The 22,883-nt window shown below is 40.2% G+C and overlaps 1 protein-coding gene across 4 annotated transcripts in view; it reads left to right on the plus strand.

Moving 5' to 3' along the window:
- met (MET proto-oncogene, receptor tyrosine kinase) overlaps positions 1 to 22,883 on the plus strand; it is a 71,182-nt gene that overhangs the window by 35,933 nt on the left and 12,366 nt on the right. For 3 of the 4 annotated variants that reach the window (XM_042108712.1, XM_042108714.1, XM_042108715.1), the window contains exons 10-16: positions 1,442 to 1,535; positions 8,196 to 8,417; positions 13,023 to 13,169; positions 13,359 to 13,515; positions 14,833 to 14,973; positions 15,223 to 15,459; positions 16,718 to 16,798. In XM_042108712.1, coding sequence (XP_041964646.1) covers positions 1,442 to 1,535; positions 8,196 to 8,417; positions 13,023 to 13,169; positions 13,359 to 13,515; positions 14,833 to 14,973; positions 15,223 to 15,459; positions 16,718 to 16,798 — 1,079 coding nt within the window. The remainder of the gene's footprint in view (positions 1 to 1,441; positions 1,536 to 8,195; positions 8,418 to 13,022; positions 13,170 to 13,358; positions 13,516 to 14,832; positions 14,974 to 15,222; positions 15,460 to 16,717; positions 16,799 to 22,883) is intronic. The other variant, XM_042108716.1, reaches the window with a different exon arrangement.

Below are 22,883 nucleotides of genomic sequence, written 5' to 3' on the forward strand. Positions count from 1 at the left end.
TTGCTGATTGGGTGAGAGGTTTTGCCATTTGTGTGTAGAGTTTTGCAAAAAAAGTATATAGTTACAAAAAATGTGCTTAAGCAATCAGAAAAAACTGTAATAAAAGTTGATAGTTTAAAAGTAGACCGTTTAAAAGTTGAATGTAGATAGTTTAAAAGTTGTTGATAGACAGCTAGTTTCATAGATGGATGCTAACATGCTAACCATGTTACTTAGCTAACTTAGCTAATTTTTTCTAGCAGTTTTGCTAAAACTGCTAACTATGCTAATATGCTAACTATGTTAGCCATGCTACTTAGCTAACTTAGCTAATGTTTTCTAGCAGTTTTGCTAAAAATGCTAACTATGCTAGCAATGCTAACATGCTAACTATGTTAACCATGCTAATTAGCTAACTTAGCTAATGTTTTCTAGCAGTTTTGCTAAAAAAATAACAATGCTAACATGTTAACTATGCTAACAATGCTAACTAGCTACAGTGGGTTGGAGTTATAGTTGATGACAAGTGACAGTTACAATGGCTGAACAGTTAAAAAGTTCAGTAGTTTAAAGGGTTACATTTTTTAACAGTGAATTATTGTAGTGGGGACTTTTATTTTGAAACAGTTTTGGGCAGAGGAAACAGTTGAATAGGATGTGTAGTCTTAATTGACCCAGATTGTATGCTTAAAGCCTGAGGCTGCAGGTGGCCTGAACACCTGGCATAGGATTCTAATTGCTTAATGGCCGTATTATGATGTCACAATCGGCAATGTTAAGTCTATGGGGATTTTTAAAAAGTTTTTCTTTAATAGTTTAAAAAGTATAAAAGTTACAAAGTTGAAAAGACATAGCAACCTGATCCGTTTGAAGACCTACGTTACAAAGTTTGAAGGAAGTTTCTAAGTTAAACTGTTCAAGAGAAATTGCGTACGGAAAAAGTGGTAAGCGGAATAATAATAATAAGAAAAAGTTGTTGCCTAGGAAGAACAGTACAGTGCATTTTCATGCACTGTAATAATAACTAGAAATGTATTTCCTGAGAGAAATATCACTGCTTACAAATGTCCACCGTGTAGTTTCAGACAAAACATAATGTAATGTTATATATATTGTTTATAATATATATATATATATATATATATATATATATATATATATATATATATATATATTATATATATATATAATGTGCTCATATAGAATTTACTTAATCATTAATTGTTAGTATAAAAAAACAGAATGATGCAGCAAAAAGATTCGAGCATATATGCATGTATATATGTATGCATGTATATATGTATATAGATGTATGGGCATGTACTGGAAGTAAGTCGAAAATCAGTATTTATTTTTGGCTAAACAATGAAATTATTGTATTACCTGTAGTGGGAGAAAAGAATGATATGAAACGTGTGAAACATCAATTAACAATATCCTCCCTTAATGTGTTCCCATACAGCGGAGGTAGTACTGTGTCAGTGTACGGGGTCTATCTCCACTCTGCTCAGCAGCCCCTGATGGTTCTCTCTCATGAAGGGAAAGTCATTAAAGAGGTGAGTTCAGGTTGTTGAAAACTGGTCTAAAAACATCCTAATTTTGGAAGATAACAAGTGTAAACTTCCTTTTGGGACCAAAATTATGTTAATCAGAGTAGTTTTGAGTAAGACTGAAATATGCATTTGCAAGGAAATAGCATACAAGTGTGACAACAGTGGTATACTGCCAGCGGGATAATGAACTCCAAAGCATTCTGGTATCAGAAGTTAATGCACTTCAAGGTGTAACCATTAACACTTTACTACCATTTTACCTAGCCTGGGTGTTCCCATGCTGCCTTGCGCGCGATTTTCACGCTGCTAAGGCAGCCTGGAGACCATGCATGCACAGACGCATTTGATAGACATCCGTGGCACCCAATAAACGGATCTGGGCATTTTTTTCAAATACGAGAAAATTAACGTTTGGTTCCCAGACCACGTCTCATTGAGAAGTGGTGGCGGTAGCCAGGCTGCATTTTACCAGCATTACCACTTCAAACGTGCATGCAAGTTCTGATACCCGAATACTATGCCATCCCTTATCCCTTATTGATTTGGTTATTCCTGAATTAGGTTAATAGGAAAACATTACACAATTGCTTTAAGTTAAACTTCATTGAAATAGGCCTTCAACAACCATACACATCTCATGAAATGACATGACACAAAAAGGAAAAATCAAGTGCATCTTATCCAAATGTAACACAATAAAGAACAACATAGAACAGAACTTCTGTTATACTCATCTAACATAGTTTTACACACTTACTCTAAAACAAAATGTTCCTGTCCTAAATAAAGATATGCTGAACCTCACTCAAATCATTGTAAAATAATTAAATTGGCGACGCATTCCATTAGTATGTGCCAAACAAAAATCAACTGCTGCAACTGTTTGTTATTTGATAAACATTTGCCAAATATTGCCAAAGAACTGCCATGTTTGACAGAATAAGAAATCAATGACTTATTGCGCTTATATTTCGAGTATTAACTGTGTGAAGTATATAAGATAACGGTGTTAGAAAAGCATAAAGCCCTGCAAGGATACAATTGCTTCAGAACAGCTAAGTGAGGTATTAGGGACTTTGCTTTGTGTCATGACCAACAACACCCCTTAGCTGTTCTAAAATCCCTAAAACCTACAGCCTCTTTGGGCTTATTGCACACCTCTAACAGACATTTGATCACATTGACTGACGCTAGTGTTTACTATTCACTGTCCCATGCCTTCTTTAACTGCTGGGCACACATCATTTGCTGCCATGGCAATGTCAGAAATGTTTTATTATTATTTAAACTTTCACTCCCTGTATACAGCCTCCTTTCTCTCTTTTCTGACACTGCACCCTAGCAACCACCTCAAGTACCCTACAACAACCTAACAGCCACTTCAATAGAGAGCCAATGTCCCGCCATGGTCCATTCTGGAAGAAAATATGAATGGTAGTCAGTGGCTAGTGACTGTTCTGATCCTGTTTGAGTTGTGTCATGAATTGCACATACTGTACAAGGATACAAGGATACAAGGAAGTTTATTGTCACATGCATATAGTTACTGGAAGTAAGAAATGCAGTGAAATTATGTCTGGTGTCAGCCTATTTGTGCATTTATGGGGGGGGTAAAAAGTGCAGTAGAAGAGGGGTTTAGTAGATTAAGTGGCAAGGGCTGCATAAGAAAGGTGGGGGAGGATTGGGATTGGGCGGGGGGACGAACAAGGAGCACCCAAGAGCAACAGGGTCAAGGAAAAACTCCCTTACCAAGGAAGAAACCTTGGGCAGATCCACGGCTCAAGTGGCTAACCCAACTGCCAGGGGTCTTGGTGTGTGTGTTGGGGGGATGACAGGGGAGATGGGATAGTGTGCTGTGTATGTGGGGAGAGGGCAGTGTGCAATATGTGTGTTGGAGAAGCTTCCTCATGAGACAATGTGCTGTGTATTGGGGGGGGGGGGTCAGTGTGCTGTAAGTATGTTGGGGATGTGTGTTGGAGAAGCTTCCTGATGAAATAATGTGCTGTGTATGTAGGGGAGAGGGGGGGGGCAGTGTACTGCAAGTATGGTGAAGGGACTTACTATTGCAAGCAGAGTACTGTATGTATGATGTATGTGAGTGATGACAGTGAAGATGTGTGTGTGGGCGGGAGGGGAGTGGAGCAGTGACTGTGTGTGTGTGTGTGTAGTGTGTGTGTGGGTAGGTGAGGGCAGTGTGCTGTAAGTATGTAGAGGATGTGTGTTGGAGAAGATCCTGAAGACAATGTGCTGGGTATGTAGGGAGGGGGGGGGGGCAGTGTGCAGCAAGTATGTAGAGGAGGCTTACTGTAGCAAGCAGTGTGCTGTATGTATGTGAGGTGATGACAGTGATGATGTAAGTGTGTGTGTGTGTGTGTTGGGGATGGGGGTGGGGTGGGGGTGGGGGCAGAAAGGCTAGGCAATCAAGGACATGGGTAGATAGATGGAGGAGAAATCAAAAATAATAAATAAAAAGTTCTATGGAGATGTGCAAAAGTTGGAGAAAGTCAGATGTGTGTGTGTGTGTGTGTGTGTGTGTGTGTGTGTGTGTGTGTGTGTGTGTGTGTGTGTGTGTGTGTGTGTGTGTGTGTGTGTGTGTGTGTGTGTGTGTTTTGACGTGTGATGAAATAAGAAAGTAAATAAAAGTGATAATAGGGAGAGGGATGTAAAAGTGCTAAAAGTCATGTAGGTGTGTGTGTGTGGGGGGTCATGATTGCTGAGGAGTGAATGAGTGCAAAGTCAGTATAGTGTGAATTCAGAGTTGGGAAATGTTTGAGAGTGCTGAGGAGTGAATGTGTGCAAAGTCAGTATAGTGTGAGTTCAGAGTTCGGATGGCCTGGGGATAAAAACTTCTCCTGAGTCTCTCAGTTCTGGCTTTGTGACTACATAGGCGTCTTCTTGATTTCAGCGGTAGGAATAATCCATTGTTAGGATGAGAAGAGTCCTTCAGAATCTTTTGGGCTCTTAGGAGTACTCTTCTGGAATAGATATCTTGTAGAGCAGGGAGTTGAGTTCTTATAGTACGTTCAGCTGAGTGCACTACTCTCTGCAGAGTACTACAATCTCTAACTGTGGAGTTCCCATACCAGGTGATGGTGCTACCAGTTAGAACACTCTCAACTGCTGAAGTGTAGAAGGCCTTCATGATGGATGTAGAAACTTTGAATTTCCTTAGCTGACGAAGGAAGTAGAGTCGTTGTCTGGACTTCTTCAGAACATATTGAGTGTTAACAGTCCATGTTAAGTCTTCAGTAATGTGGACACCAAGGTATTTAAAACTTGTGACTCTCTCTACAGGTTGCCCACTGATCATTAGTGGGGTGTAACTGTAGTTCTGCTGCTGTTCTGCCTTGTGAACGGTTAGTGAGGAAGTCAAATATTCAGTGACACAGGGTGGTGTTCAGTCCTAAGGCCTTCATCTTTGTGACCAAGGTGAGAGGTACTATCGTGTTGAATGCTGAACTAAAGTCAATGAACAGCATCTTCACATAATTCCCATTCCCCTCCTCCAGGTGAGTTAAGGTGGTGTGCATGAGGTTTGAGATGGCATCCTCTGTAGACCTGTTGGCTCTGTAAGCAAATTGGAGGGGGTCGAAGGAGGCAGGGAGGGATGAGCAGATAATGTTTTTCACAAGCTTCTCAAAACACTTCATCACTGTAGACGTCAGGGCTACTGGGCGGTAGTCATTCAGACATGATGGACTTTTGTTTTTCGGTACTGGAACAATAACAGACTGCTTGAGGCAAGTAGGAACTGTCTCTTGAGCCAATGATGTGTTAAAGATATAAGTGAACACAGGAGCTAACTGAGCAGCGCAGGATTTCAAAACCCTGTTAGAAATTCCATCCGGTCCAGCAGCTTTTCTACAATTAACCCTCCTAAAGGCATTGCTCACATCGACCTCAGAGACACAGAAAGGTGCATCCTCATTTGCTTCACATGCTGCAGCTAGTGCAAGATAGTCTGTGTTTTTCATGTCAAAGCGAGCATAAAAAGCATTAAGTTCATCAGGGAGGGCTTTACTCACATTCATCATAGGAAGGGACTTTCTTTCAAAGCCATTGATGGTTCGGAGTCCTTTCCACACTCGTGCTGGATCACCCTCCAAGAAATCAGCTTCAACTTTGTCTCTATAGCGCCGCTTAGCATCTTTAATAGCTCTGCGTAAAGATGCTGCTTTGTAATCCGTCATATCCCCTGAAATAAGCCCAGCATTATAAGTCATGGTGCGTGTCTTTAATGCCGTTCTCACTTCTCATGATGGTTGTTGTAATTTTATAAGCCAAGGAAGTCACACCTTGTTGTAAAACAGGAAAGTAACATTAGATTTTGTGTAAGTCACTCAGTGGACATTACATTATGTTTTGTCTGAAACTACACGGTGGACATTTGTCGCTGTGTAAGCAGTGATATTTCTCTCAGGAAATACATTTCTAGTTATTATTATTATTATTAAGAAAATACCCATGAAGGTGTCCATAAAAATCCTTTGCCATAAATTGAGAAAGATATTATCTGATTTCAAAAACTGTGATTGGCTGTTCTGGAGCTGCTCTCTAAAAGGCAAACAATGATTGAAAAGTAATAGCATGTAAACTCTGCTAATGACTGAATAACATCTCGCTGGGAAAGTCCATCTTTGAACAGCAGTTTTCATTTCCCACTGTACACAAATGTCTTCTTGACAGTTAATACTTCTGATACTGCCAGATGTGGGCAGCTGGGTCTGAAATGTGGAAAGATTCTGAATGTTTTTATTTTCAATTAACTTTATTTGTATAGAAACATCAACAATACACATTGTCTTAAGGCTCACAATGGAAGCATAGGCAAGAGCAAGCCTTTTGTGGCAATGATGCATGAGAAAATACAGGAAGAGGCCTTGAGAAAACCCAGCTGAAAAACAGTGCTTCCTGTGGGACAATTTGTGTGGAGTATGAAAGTTATGACAGTCATTACATTATATGGCATCCTAAAGATCAAATCTGAATGTAAAAAGCTTGTTTAGGTATATTATAAAGTCTGTATTCAATACTTTACCATCCATGTTTGGAAGTATGTAGCAAGAGGAAAATATAATAACAATATGAAACAAAATATAATAACAATATGAAACAGTATGAGACGAGAGCAGTAAGGGAATATGATATACAGTAGTCAACACCGTAGCCAGACTATTCTGCTGTTAAATACCATTAATAATTCACACTACAGCCAAATTGCTGTTTCCCCCAAATTTGCTAGGACGAAATGTGCAAGGTGTTTCACAGTGCGGAAACCTACTGAAAGGCCAACAAGAGTTTCAACCCTAGGGGCTATAATCTAGCACTTCAGTGATCAATATCTTGTGACAAGAAGGTTTGATAGCAACATTCTTTTTTAAATGTATTTTTGGGCTTTTTGCCTTTATTCAGATAGGACAGTGAAGAGTGACAGGTGGAAACTGGAGGGATCTCAAAATGACTGCGGGTTGAGTTCAAACCTGGGTCCTTCTTGGACACAAATGTAGTGTGGACGCTGCAGCCTCTTTTGCCACAGCTCCCCACTACAACATTTTGTGGATACATAGTAAATTACTTGACAGTGCAAGTATTTTATTATGGAAAAGTTCAAAGTTCATCTATGGAGGGCACTGCAACTGACATATTCAATAACTGCTGGACCCTGATAATTGCTGCTTGTAGATAGAATCTAAACTTATTAGGACATGGGTATATATTATCCTGTGGGTATATATTATCCTATAAATGTTGACACTCTACATTTAGTATTGTTTCACAAACTTTTCTTCTGATGAATCTGATGAAGGCCTTATAGGCCAAAACGTTGTTACAGTAAGTAAAGACTTGTCATATGGAGTCAGAGTGTGCGGCACCTTTTTATCATTTGAACGTATTGCCAGTGGCTAGCACCTCCCTGATAATCAGTTGGTGTGCGTTACCAATACTTTTCATATTACAAACTACTATTCTTGCCTTCAATGACTAATCCATGTTATTTGGATTACCGGTATACATATTTTATCCCCTAAGACCCTGAACCAAGGCTGTGATTGTATTGTACTTTGAGGGGGACATGTCCCCCAAATATGCAAATATGGGTAACTCTTTACTTGACATTATCGACATAAGAGTGACATGACACTGTCATGAACATATGACACTGTCATGACACATGAACCCAAACCCTAACTCTAACCCTAATCCTAACCCTAACTTGTTATGACAAAAACCGAATGTCACTTAATAACAGTGTCATATCACTCTTATGTCGATACTGTCAAGTAAAGTGTAACCAAATAGGTTAAAAAACTAAACTTTACAATTGTTAACCAGAATACATTCTATAAATTGCTAGCCAACAGACCATTGTATTGTGTTGATGGATCATTTAATGTTATAACACCATAGCATACTTCAGCAAGAATGATGGCTGAAATGGTCCATTAACATTAACTTCTATAGTTATTTTGTGCTGGAACTGTAATTGTGGAGACAAATATTATTTTGCTAAATGCACACATTCTGCACTCGCCTGCGCATATTGACTTCGAAGGCAACAACAATTCAACGGTGTCTATTTAGTTGCCTGGCTTTATGTAAAATCACTTAGCATTTCTTAGCAAAACCTGTTTGACCTTATTTTTTCCATTATGTTTTTGTCAGATGTTCTGTCAGATGGGAAAGGATAGACCTTGCATTCAGTGCACTACCCCTTCTCTAAAAGAGCTGGACATTCGCACACCAGTCATCACAAAGGTGGCCTTTAAACTTGATGGATTCTATACTGACCAGTATGACCTTCTGTATGTGGAAGACCCCGATTTTTCTGAGTTTCAGCAGCCAACAATCACTATCAAAGGAGACAAGAGCATCTTAGAGATCAAGGTGAGTTATTCCCCTGTTCAAGTCTGTCCCTCCGATTGCCAAAACACACATTTCACACGAGGTGTTCTGACATTCATATCACTCACTATGGAAACAATACAGAGCCTTAAAGAAAAACTCTGATTTCCATTTCTCGAGGTCACGAAGTACTGTCAATACGAATTAAAACGAAAAAAATCAGTGCTACCTAGCTCGAGTTGCCGAAGCCAACATCTAGAATAGCCAGGCAGCTACATTGCTATACTCTGACATCTTTAAAATCATGCCCCCAGAGTGTAGCACTGTAGCTGCCTGGCTACTTTAGCTGTTGGCTGCAGTAACTCAAGCTAGGTAGCACCGATTTTCTCTTTACTCTGTGACCTTGAGAAACAGAGAACTACAGTATGTGAAAAATCTCCAGAATTCTCCTCTAAGTAGATAGGCTATGTGTTCCTCCACAAACATTGAGAGTTCATTGTGCACTATGCTCACACATTGTAACATCTAATTTTCTTATTTAAAGGAGGATATGGTTTGTGGTGTAATGATGTAAGACTGCAGTTTGATGTCTTTTGTGGACTAAGAAAACACTTTTAAGCAAGTAAATACGGGAGGGTTTGCTCTAGTCCAGTGTGATGGTGTAGAGCAGCTGTTGTGGGAGATCCATGTGTGCTCTTTCCCATGTAAGTCTAGTCCAGGCTGCTAATCCCCTTGTAACCCCTAGGCCCACTCCTGCCACTACCCTTCCCCCGACCACTCTTGATTGCACAGTGATGTTAGATAATGTTACCACACTACTGCAGCATAGCATTTAAGATATGCATTTTTAGATGGTCTGCATGTAGAACAGATATTTTTATTTCTGTGAAGAAATGGTAGTAGGCAGAAGAAATCAGTGGACACTGAGACTTATCTGCTGCATGGCTGTAGTAAAACGGCAGCAGCCTCAGGTGGCCCCTATTACTCAGGAACAGGTGCAGGAGTGTGTGTCAAATCTGAAAAGCTGAGACTGTCAGGCAGGGAATGCGAGTCCCTTTATTGCTCCTTAATGCAATAGAGCGAGAGAAAGCCGAAAAGCAGGCTGGGAACCCTCTGGAGTTGAGGGCCAGATTCAGGCTCTTTTGGGATTCAGACATTTTTACACCACAGTGGCTCCCATGTTAAAATGATTTAATGTCTTTGTATTTACTACAAGTTCAGCTTCAAGAATATGTAAACTGTATACATGCCATATTTATGTTTTATTTTCCTAAAAGACATCACAGGCAACATCACCACTTGCAACTCAAAGTTACAAATTAGCGATCTGACAGATGTTCAGAGCGTAGCAACATTGTGGCACGTGACTGATGAGAGAGATGGAACTAACAACTAGGCTTTGCCTGTAGCAACCATCAATTTAGAACTAGTAAGGACAGTTTGTCCTGTAAGTTGAGAAATGCATTGATGTGTGTCGGAAAGAAGTAGTTCTACAATACAACAGTTTTAACAATGAAAGGCTGGAAATTGACTATATCCCATGGAAGACTCTCAGCCAGCACACTCCACAGCGTTCAGGTATCAGAAGTTAAAGGAACACAATGCAGTACAATAACGGCTTCAAACTCATTCTGATGCTACACTGACTAATACGGAAAATTAAGTCTCTGACATTGCCAGTGCACACCCAGAAAGAGTGATAGATAGATACTTTATTGATCCTCAAGGGGAAATTCAAGAATATTCAAGATATTGCACTATGTAACGGGTAGGTAACCCTTTTAGTCATTTTATGACTAACTGAATCTCATCTTAGTGCTAAATGGTGTTGACTATTAATGTCAAGGGGTACTGTAGATTCCATTGTGTTGCACTTCAGGGTGGCATTACCACCTCAAATCCATTAACTTAAGATGCCTGAACACCATGTCCATTATCCCTACTGTACATGTTCAACTTCCCAATTGCAAAGCTTTCCTCAAAATAAAGGAATTGGGTTAAACCTTGTGTTTTGTTAGTAGAGGTATTTTCCCCACATATCCTTCAAAGATAGCATGGTTAGACAAGATAACTCTTTTTAGATAAGATTACATGTAACTGCATTTGCAACTTTTCCTCTCACCTCTCTTTCAGAGCTTTAGAGCTCAAGAGTAGCCTATGCCCTGACCCTTAACAGGATTTTAGGTCGGTGTGTCATGAGGAGACTACAACTCTTAAATGTGTGCCCTGCTGTGTTAGAGATTTTGGAGGAAACCTTGCATGATCAAATCTTGTATAGGAAAAAGACAGGGGCAGAGCCAGAGGGGTGGCTCGGGGTGGCACAGGCTACCCTTAAAATTTGACTGGCCACCCCAGGTGCCACCCCAAAATCCTAGTCTATGGTTGGCCATTATGACGGTCTATGGCGGGACCTTTCATGATGCACCTGCAGTGCTAGTTTGAAGTGTCAGACAGACGTCGGAAAGTGGCAAACACGCTTGCCATTATACATGACTTATTGTTTTTAGCATGTGAGTTTAGGCCTACAGGCTACGGCTTTTGCTAACAGGCAAAGATATCTATTTACCTATCGCATCTGCCAGTGCCTATGAATTCTGGTGACCATTCAACCAGTCAAGGATTTGTTGTGAAATATTTAAATTTTGGGAAGTTTACGTAGCTTAGGCTAAACTGTATGTTTATTTTGTCCCCCATGCCTGTTTTATTCGTCCCGACCAGGAGGGATAAATGAAACATTGCGCACATTCCACTTTTGCTTAAATATATTCTGAACGGTTTTGTTCAGAGCTGAAAGTGCAACTGTATTTGACAAAAGACAGATGTAAGTTATTGCTAGTGACAAAATATTAACTTTCGGTATGGTCTCTTTGTAAATAATGTTTAATTAAAAAGTATTTTGATCGTCCCAGCTGTCCCCTATAGGCAGGTGTCCTATATCCAAGGGGAATATTCTCACCCCGATGTATTGTCACTCTGTTTCGAGGGACAAGGGGTAGGCTAGGGGAAGGAGAAGGGGAAGGGGAAGAATCACAAATGGGATTGAGCCTTAGGGTCTGTATGAATGTAACATTATGTTTAGATTAAGGTTAGTCTTTAATTGGTGTTTATTTCATTCATGTTTCATACAAAAGTATTTTAAGCATTTAGTTGAGAGGTGTTTGTTGATTTTGGATGACTTTGTCTTTGCCAGCTCAGACAAAAAAAGCAGGTCAAATTATTTTAACAGCTACAGAAATAGATGGCCATAGATAGCCATAGAATAGAATAAAATATAATTTAATGTCCCCATGATCGAATTTGTTTTAGCACAGCATAACCCATTAGCATTAAAGGTGCCATGTGTAAGAATTGAGGTAAAAATATCCAAAAAATGAGCTACACGCATCAAAAGAATGAGAAGAAATAAGGGCGATGGTGTCATTAAAAAAATGACAAGGTATAGTGCTGCAGAGATACAGTATCAACCTGAATTAGCATGCTAAATTACTAGCCACAGCCCGACAGGTGTCATAATACCAGTTTCGGCCATGGGAGGCGATATGCGGGCAACATAACCGCCAGCCAAACTGCAATACACGTGTCTCGGTTGTTACTCTAGGCTAGACTTTCTGGAGGTATACTGCTCCATCTTTTATGGAATGTGGAGTATGAATTGATTTTTTTGGCAGACATTACACATGGCACCTTTAATAGACAACTTAGATTTAATATGTTTGTTTATTTGTATTTGCACATCATAACCCATTAATAGACAACTTAGATTTAATATGTTTGTTTATTTGTATTTGCATTTTATTCAAAAACAAAGACATTGTATGTGAGAGTATGGTCTTTGCCCTTCAATTGATGAGTATGGTGTTTGGTGCATGGTTTTCCTAATGTATTTGTGCTAATTTAACATCTTGAACCTGTTTCTATTTATCTGGATGTTTTGCCTCATGCCACCCTTGAATTAATCAGTGCCCCACTAGGGCCACCCTTGTTAAAAATGTCTAGAATCGCCACTGGAAAAAGAAGCCTGCATTATATGTTATTAGGATTGTGTCCAGGGGCAGCAAATTATCTGGTGTTTAGCCAAGATCTTTGTCATTGATTTATGCATCCCTCCATATATGTACTTGCCATGAAAATGCAAATGAATGTGGCAGAGAGATTTCTTTATTTCTACCTGAACTTTTGCTTGGAAGGAAACAGGCTAAAAGTCTAAAAATCTAAAGTTCAATCTTTGACTAAGACATTGCACCATTGCGTAGGAAACAAACATGGCTTAGATGTCTTATTGTAGTATACAGAAAGATAACACTATTTTAGTTATACCCCGGAGAGAAGTACTATTTTCTGACTGACACCTATGAAGTAGATAAAAAAGTGTAGTCACGATTTCATATCAATGCTCCGAAAACTTGAATGAATGGTAACTAAAAAAACCATGATAAACAACTTTTTCTTTCATTTATTCAACCTTTATTTATCCATTAATTATATATATTTGAATACATTACTTATCCCTTACCTAAATGCCACACTTATTGCCTTTGAAGTGTATGATTGTCAGGGGCCACTATCACTTTTGAGACACCACATTATGTTCATTGGGCAGATAGTGTAGACTTTCATACAGATGATCATTCTCTGCTTACTTTGCAGGTACCCCAAATGGACATAGAAGCGGTGAAGGGCGGGGTCTTGATGGTGTCCAATAGGACTTGTGAATCTGTTGCTCTGGTAGGGGACACTCTGGAGTGTATTGTTCCCACAGAGTTTCAAGCTGCAAGTGAGGAGTTGGAGGTTAAGGTGAAGTTATGCATCTCACTCAAGCACACACACCCAAACATACACACACACACACACACACACCTGTGAGAGACTTATGCAAAAGCTTATGCAACACAATTTTCGTTCAAATTTGTTTATTTTTGTCTGTTGCCCTTTTCCATTAGACAGTATCACTTTCAAACTGTATGTTTTTTTCTGGCTGTATAGTGGAGGCAGGCCAATTCCTCAGTGAGCCTGGGCCGTGTAATGCTGGCTCATGAGCAGGATTACACCAGCCTGACCACCGGTGTCATCTGTGTCACCCTATTCCTACTGTTGTTGTTTGCCATATTCATCTGGGTCAAAAGGAGAAAGCATATTGAAGGTAAAACGAAATAAAAAAAGGTGAACGTAAATCTGTGAACCGGTGTATGAAAATGATTGAAGATATGTACCCAATGTATTAGTAGCCAGACAGACAAACAGACTGGCACACAGACAACTTCTACATTTTTTTGTATTGCTCAAAATGTATCTTTCTCTCTAGAGATTATTATATTTGTTAGAGAAAAGATAAAGTCTCAAGTTATTTTGTGCTTATGATTAATGACTATGATTAATGATTATGGTTATACATAATATGATTTATGCTTTGGATGATTTGAGCTGTGCGGCAGGTTTGATATGGTAGCTTCATTCCATTACTGGCATTTAATATACTTGCCTGGACTGATTGGTTTACTAACCCTTTTTACTGTAGATAAACCCTGTTTTTTGTTGGGTTTATCGACAGATAGTCATTTTGTATTCCAGCAAGAATAATTCATATTTTTTCAAAGATTTTCTGCCTACCTCAAATGCTTAATCAACTATTTTATCCAAAAATGTTAAAGGTATTTTGGTATTGACGTTGACATAGTGAAAATAGATAATAGGAGCGCTCAGCTCCAGAGAAAATTAGATTTTGAAATTACAAACCCAAACTGCATCAAGTAAGGAATAAGATAAACTTCACTTGATTTTCCTGTAACATAATGGTAGAGAGGATGATAAAGATCCACTTAAAGGCATCCTATGCAGTTTTTTACCCAAACTAACTAGTAATAGAGAGCATTGCCCGCAATCTGCAGCCCTGGCCTAGCCAGCTACAGAGAACCAGCCTTGCAACTTGCTCTCCCAACCCGGGGAATCATGAATTGCTTTGCGGCAATTGTCAGTCGACATGGCTCTTTGGAGATTATCTTTGTAAACAAATCCACATGTACCGTGTCCAGGGTGGCAGCCATGAGTGGTATGTACGACAATAAAATACAAATACTCTGCAGCTGTAGCCATGTAGCAAAATATATTGGATACCTTTAACTATGTATAAAACAACTTAACTCAACATTGGATACCTTTAACTATGTATAAAACAACTTAACTCAACAAAATTAACTAAAACCTGTTGACTGTAATATTTGGATGATCTACTGCATTTGGGGCAAGTGAAAAATCTATGCCAGTATTCCTTTCAAGAAAGGGCCTGCACAGATGCACATGCCTAGAAATGAAGTAGTATGGCTTAAATGACTTCTGTTTCATCAGTTTGTTACACATTTTCAGTGTTTCTATTGTGTTGGGCTGATGGTGAAGTAGTCCAACTCTGCTGTGGTGGCCTGTCCTCTTAAGCATCTGTCTGTCCCTCTCTCTCTGGTTGTAGATTTAAGCAAGGCTATGGTTTGGTACGATGGCCGGGCACACATTCCTCATTTGGACATGTTGGCCAATGCAAGGAGTGTCAGCCCCACTAATGAAATGGTGTCCCACGAATCTGTGGACTATAGAACTACTTTGCTTGAGGGTATGTTTTACATTCAGCTATTTCAAGTCCCTCTTTTGTGTCTGTTTCATGCATGTTTCTCTGCTCTATCTTGGTGTCCCTTTATGCTACTCAGAGGGGATCATTTCAGCCTTTCTGCTTGGTTTGGTTTAGGGTTTCCCTTTTCCTTTGAAGCAGCGGCCGGAGCAGACATCAGACTTTGTTTGATGATCTTTGTCAGTGTCTTGTGTTAGTTTGCCAGTAATTGACCTCTAACTTCTTTGTTTGTAGACCAGAGTGTGACCATGACACAGGCAGAGTCATGTCGGCCGCCCCCATACTCTCCAATGCATGTGGACCTTTCTCCCATATTGTTGGGAGGTGAAGGAGATTTGGCCTCCCCTTTGCTGCCAACCAGTGCTCCCATAGATCTGGCCAGCCTGAACCCAGAGTTGCTGAAAGAGGTCCAGCATGTTGTCATTGCCAGGGAGGACCTCCTGTTACACGTCCATGAGATTATTGGGAGAGGTGTGACTATTCTCATTTACTGAATTAACTAAATGTATTCCCATAAATAATGCTTAATCTCATTGTATTTTTTCACATGTTTAAGGCAATCAGTGCACTCATATTCTAAAGACTACTGTATGTAAGGGTGTCAATTTGGAATCAGTGTGTGTGGCAGCATAATGCAAGTATGAAAAGGTGACTGTCACAGATGATCACCAAGTATGGGTAAAGTGATATAACTGTATGGTACACTGAAATAACTTAATGGATATTATTAAACTGCCAACTGATCAAGACATTTCATTGTATTGCAAAAGTGGGGGTGTGAACTCATATATGTATATCAAATTCGTATCCAGCTGAGGTACATCAAAACCTGAACAAAGCTTTCCCCCACTTTGTCTGCCTCACTCCAGGCAAGGCTTTTCAAAAAGAGCACCCTGCCACACTAAACTTGCAAGGCCCTCTGGACAAAATCTCCTTTTTCTGTCTCTAGGGAGTGATGGAAAGTACGATTTGTGTGGTGTAGGATGATTTGTTCCAGTGTTAAATTCCCAGCTCATTGTTGAACTGTCTTGGAGCTCCGCTCTGGAAATCTGACTCCATGGCCATCTGGGAGGATGTGTGTCTGAGGGCAGCTGGGAGATTATACTATGCTTGATTATTTTGAAGTGACAGCAAAACAACATAAGAAAGAAAACACACACACACACATATATATATATATATGTGTGTATATATGTATGTGTGACACACCAGCCTCAGCACTGCAAAGGGATACATTAACTTTGTATTGATGCATCCTTCATTAAGAAAACATACATAAGCATTAAATGAATTCCTTTGCAGTTGGTGTTTTTTCCCCTCTTGTTCTGAACTTAAATTGGCAATTTACTATCAAATGTCAAGTTTTATAAATTCATATTTAGTATTTTAGTGAATAAATTATGTGAATAATATCTCTAATGGAAGAGCGAGCTTTCAAAAATTACTTAATATGTATGGACACAGATACAGAAACAATTGCAACTAATGATAATATCTTAGTGTTTAATGTTTATAACATTATTGTTTCTTTCACAAAGCACTGGAACATAGTTGACAGATGGACTGAAAAAAAGGAAGAGAGAGAAAGAGGAAAAAATGTATTTCAATGGTGTTCTTGTTCAGAACCAACACATTTTAAGATAGTCTTGGGGATTCCATATTGTTTTGTAAGCCCTTAACAATGAACACACTGGAACTCTGTTTGATGGGTTCATTTCTGTTAACTCAGGTCACTTTGGCTGTGTTTTCCACGGGACCCTGCTTGACCCAGATGGACAGAAACAGCACTGTGCAGTCAAATCTCTAAATCGTGAGTAAAGACACCACATTCAGTATATTTCCGAGAAAAGTTTAAATTGCCATTCACATAAAAACATAATTTACCGTAAAAACACTCTCAAAGCAGTCAATGAGTACTTGCTGTGAGGGCCTCATAAACTATCTATAATTGCCTCTTTTCTGTGCAATAGCTCAAGGACATGGTTAGCACCAACTATAGCCAACACTTAATTTGTGATTGAAATTATCATCCTGATATAATATGTATTACGATTATGATCTTTAAAGGAAAATACATTTTTCACACAGATCTCAAGGTGCCCAGTACTGTTAGTACGGAAAAAATTACAGTTAGAGCAGCCAGGCAGCTACAGTGCTACACTTTGGTGGCATCTTTAAAATCATCTTTACATTTAAAGCAACATCAAAGAGTTTTTTGTACCTTAAAATAATGTTTCCAAAATCGTTTCAGTCGTTCATCAACTCGTAACAGGGTGAACGGCAATTCTGCATTCGCTTCGCAGCCCTCCATCGGCTATAACCGCACTATGTAAGTTTGCCAGATCGGGTAGCGGATCTGTAGTTTAATGGAATGAGACATAATAAACTACAAATTTGACTTGCATCAGATGCTGCGGTTTCAGAATTGCAAGAAGTGTTAAATAGACAACAACACACGCACCCTGAAGCTGCGCTTATTGTGGCCGGTGATTTCAATCAAGTACATCTGAACCGGTCCATGCCTGAATTTATTCAACACATTCACTTCCCTACACGTGGTGACAACACACTGGATCACTGCTACACACAGTTCAAGAACAGTTACAAAGCTGGGCAATTCCATGCAAAGGTCATCCTTACCACGGAAAATAGAACTACGCAAATAGAACTGTTGTTAAAATCTTCAGTTAGGTCTATATTTTATTGTTTGTAACTGATCTGATTGAATTTGATGGAGAATGACACTCTTTTTTACATCATAAATATGGTGTGCAACCATACAGAAACAACATTTTTCACATGGTAATATTATACATATTTGAAAAAAGTGGATAAATGGACCCAAGGTTCAAACAAATTGTGTCATTTGACAAATTCCAGATTGACAAGGGAATGGTAATGTCTATGTCTATGCTCAGCTTGCCTTTAAGAGCACAACTCTTTTAAGTCAGCAAGTTCCATGGCCATGTCACATCCATAACGTTTTATAGGAAAGTTTATGCTACACATACAGTGTTGATGCGACAATGTCCATAGTGTCTGTGCAAAGCTGATTTATATCAATGTAAAGTGTGATGACCAAATTGTGCCCCTTTCTTACTTTTAAAACCTTTAATGGTGCGTTATGGATGTGACGTTATGGATGTTACATAATGTGAATTTACAAGACTAGGGACTTTATTATACCTCAAAGCCGATAAAACGTCTGTTCTGGTGGCATGTCAGTTTCAACGCATTTCAACTTAGTGTTTACAATTGACATTTCAAAGATTATTAGGATGATCAAAACCTCAGGGAGGCCTTGCCTAACCATTAGCAAAACAAACATAATATTAAAATACCTCCAGTGATTAGCCTAGCCATAGCCTATTTTCAAGTGGCCTAATAATGAAAATCTGAGCGATTATCTTCCTGTAACTGTCATACTGTTGTTGTATAGTAACTGGATTATCCCGTTAGCTGGTGAAGATGGCTGACTTTGCAGCTGGAGTTAACATAGCAACCTCCTGTTGCAGATTTGTTCAGCCTGCCGTTCACGTCTGCTCAACACAGTTTAATTTTAAATGTGACGTGATATGACAGCATTTGAAGTGTCAGGTCCTCTGTAGCTAATACCCACAGAGTACAAAATATGACCGCCTCTCAGTCCTGCATATTCTCTTCGCAAAAATAAATCACACTTGTCAATTAGTCTCCATCTCCTACTTCTGCAACTCATGTGCATGTAAATGAGTGTGTGCATATCTGAGTTTGCTTTTGTTTATAAGAGTGTGTGTCTGTGTGTCTGTGTGTGTGCATGTGCGTATGCATGCCTGTGTTTGTGTGTTTATGTGTGTGTGTGTGTGTGTGTGTTTGCATGCGCACATGCGTATGCGTGCCTGTGTGTGTGTGTTTATGTGTCTGCATTCATGTGGGTGGGTGTTTGTGCATGTGTGTGTGTGTGTGCTTGCCTGTCTGTATGTGTTTATGTGTGCATGTGCGTATGCATGCCTGTGTTTGTGTGTTTATGTGTGTGTGTGTGTGTGTGTGTTTGCATGCGCACATGCGTATGCGTGCCTGTGTGTGTGTGTTTATGTGTCTGCATTCATGTGGGTGGGTGTTTGTGCATGTGTGTGTGTGTGTGCTTGCCTGTCTGTATGTGTTTATGTGTGTGTGTGTTTGCCTGTCTGAATGTGTGCGAGTGTGTGTGTGTGTGTGTGTGTGTGTGTGTGTGTGTGTGTGTGTGTGTGCGTGTGTGCACATGCGCATGCATGTACTTTATGTGTGCAAATCACAAATGAGTGGGTATGGGTTAGGTTGATGCGGGCTCTTGAGACTAACATACCATAAATATTTTGTCATCTTGGGTGCAACGGTTCAGGTAGGGCTAGTTATTTACGGGAGTGGCCACCAAGTTTCATGTTCCCTGGTGTTTCAGTAACCCGGGAATCACTGACCAAAATTGATGACGGTAAAAGAAAAAAATTAATTTCTTTTTTATATTTTAAATGACTTGTTGTCCTGATTCTTCCTGTGGATCTTAGTGGGCACTGAGGAAGCAATAATTTCGCTAGTTTTTCATGATTACTATTTTTACTACTATTGTTTCATATCTAAATTCACTACTTAATTATGTGTTTTATGTAGTTTGTCGAGGACTGGTTCAGACACGTCACATCCATAACGCCCGTTTTTCCTACATAATGCATTACGAAAATGACGCATAGTTTCAAAAACACACTTTTTGTGTTCATTCAAGTCTCCTTCATGCTACATATATCATAGTTTCGGCAGTTTACTTCAAAATTCACAGAGTTTGTAGAAAACCTGTAATCTCTCACAAAAGTGTGTCCATTTCATGTCACATCCATAACGCTGATAAAATGCCTTGTATTCTTAGGATGAAATTGATTATATGAAATTTGAGGATTTCTCAGTATTTAGAGGACAGAGGTTACATTAAAAGTTATGCAAATGAATTCACTGATACTAATTTTGCCCCCACTCTAAGGCATTTTGTTTACCAATATGAGTCCAATTGTCACATCAATAACGCTGGAACTGCCCAGCTCTCTACCAGCTTTCGGAAAATCAGATCATGCCGCTGTTTTCCTACTGCCTATGTACAAACAGAGAAGTCAGACGGACCCCCCAGTGACGAAGGAGGTCAAGCGCTGGACTGACCAATCGGAAGCCAGGCTACAGGACGCCCTTAGCAACGTTGACTGGGAGATGTTCAAGACGAACTCTGCTGACATAAATGAGTTTACGGAAGTATCACTGAGTTACATCAATATGCTAACTGATTCCATCATCCCAACTGTAAAGATCTGAAGCTTCCCTAACCAGAAGCCATGGGTGGATAGAGAAGTGAGAACGGCATTAAAGACACGCACCATGACTTATAATGCTGGGCTTATTTCAGGGGATATGACAGATTACAAAGCAGCATCTTATAGTTTACGTAGAGCTATTAAAGATGCTAAGCGGCGCTATAGAGACAAAGTTGAAGCTGATTTCTTGGAGGGTGATCCAGCACGAGTGTGGAAAGGACTCCGAACCATCACTGGCTTTGAAAGAAAGTCCCTTCCTATGATGAATGTGAGTAAAGCCCTCCCTGATGAACTTAATGCTTTTTATGCTCGCTTTGACATGAAAAACATAGACTATCTTGCACTAGCTGCAGCATGTGAAGCAAATGAGGATGCACCTTTCTGTGTCTCTGAGGTCGATGTGAGCAATGCCTTTAGGAGGGTTAATTGTAGAAAAGCTGCTGGACCGGATGGAATTTCTAACAGGGTTTTGAAATCCTGCGCTGCTCAGTTAGCTCCTGTGTTCACTTATATCTTTAACACATCATTGGCTCAAGAGACAGTTCCTACTTGCCTCAAGCAGTCTGTTATTGTTCCAGTACCGAAAAACAAAAGTCCATCATGTCTGAATGACTACCGCCCAGTAGCCCTGACGTCTACAGTGATGAAGTGTTTTGAGAAGCTTGTGAAAAACATTATCTGCTCATCCCTCCCTGCCTCCTTCGACCCCCTCCAATTTGCTTACAGAGCCAACAGGTCTACAGAGGATGCCATCTCAAACCTCATGCACACCACCTTAACTCACCTGGAGGAGGGGAATGGGAATTATGTGAGGATGCTGTTCATTGACTTTAGTTCAGCATTCAACACGATAGTACCTCTCACCTTGGTCACAAAGATGAAGGCCTTAGGACTGAACACCACCCTGTATCACTGGATATTTGACTTCCTCACCAACCGTTCACAAGTGGTTAGAGTGGGGGGTCTGACATCTGACTCATTAACCATCAGCACTGGTGCTCCCCAAGGCTGTGTTTTGAGTCCACTGCTGTACAACATCTACACACATGACTGCAAAGCCAACAGTAGTCATACCTCCATCATCAAGTTTGCAGATGACACAGTGATCTTGGGCCTGATTAGTAACAACAATGAACAGCTCTACTTGGATCAGGTTGATGAGGTGGCACAGTGGTGTCAATCTAACAGCTTGACACTGAATATCAATAAAACCAAGGAAATGGTAGTGGATTACAGAAGGAAGCAGCAGAACTACAGTTACTCCCCGCTAATGATCAGCGGGCAACCTGTAGAGAGAGTCACAAGTTTTAAATACCTTGGTGTCCACATTACTGAAGACTTAACATGGACTGTTAACACTCAATATGTTCTGAAGAAGTCCAGACAACGACTCTACTTCCTTCGTCAGCTAAGGAAATTCAAAGTTGAGTACTCCTAAGAGCCCAAAAGATTCTGAAGGACTCTTCTCATCCTAACAATGGATTATTCCTACCGCTGAAATCAAGAAGACCTAGCCTAGCCTTTCTGCCCCCATCCCACCCCCCCCCCCCCCCATCCCCAACACACACACTTACATCATCACTGTCATCACCTCACATACATACAGCACACTGCTTGCAATAGTAAGTCCCTTCACCATACTTGCAGTACACTGCCCCCCCCCACCTCTCCCCTACCTACACAGCACATTATTTCATCAGGAAGCTTCTCCAACACACATCCCCAACATACTTACAGCACACTGCCCCCCCCCCCCCCCCAATACACAGCACATTCAGAAGCTTCTCCAACACACATATTGCACACTGCCCTCTCCCCACATACACAGCACACTATCCCATCTCCCCTGTCATCCCCCCAACACACACACCAAGACCCCTGGCAGTTGGGTTAGCCCCTTGAGCCGTGGATCTGCCCAAGGTTTCTTCCTTGGTAAGGGAGTTTTTCCTTGCCCCTGTTGCTCTTGGGTGCTCCTTGTTGGTGCCCCCCCCCCCCCCCCCAATCCCAATCCTCCCCCACCTTTCTTATGCAGCCCTTGCCACTTAGAGGCCGTTTACACGACACCGCCGGGTGGATTTTCTCTTACTGCTTTCACACCTTTAACGACTCTGGCAAGAAAAAACCTTGCGTGTACAAACAGAGGTGTAACCGGCTAAATGTGCTGTAGTGCATATGCCAGACCAGTCGATGGCGCCGCTGTGCAGAAGATTCACGATAATTTTGCGTGAATCGCGTAGAAGAAAACATTGTTGAGTTTGTTAAGCCAGAGAATGTCTAATAAGTGCTCTGGTTAAGCAGTCGCATGAAATAAGAAACAGACAATTCGGGTTTCAATTCAACTGTTAAACTAATAAAGTTCATTTTCAAGGTATGTGACTGCTATGTGAAATTTGAAATGCTTAGCCTACGCATTGCATTAGGTCTGAGCACCACTGGAGAAAACAGCTAACAGCAGTAAGCTAATGTTTAACTAAGTTAAGCTAACGTGTGCTTCTAACTTAGCCACTAAAGGCTGATAGGCTACATTGTGCACATAAATCATGACAGGGGAAAGAAAAACATTTTAATATGATAAATAAAAGG

This window comes from Alosa sapidissima, chromosome 11, assembly GCF_018492685.1.
Source record: "Alosa sapidissima isolate fAloSap1 chromosome 11, fAloSap1.pri, whole genome shotgun sequence".
NCBI classification, from domain to species: Eukaryota; Metazoa; Chordata; class Actinopteri; order Clupeiformes; family Clupeidae; genus Alosa; species Alosa sapidissima.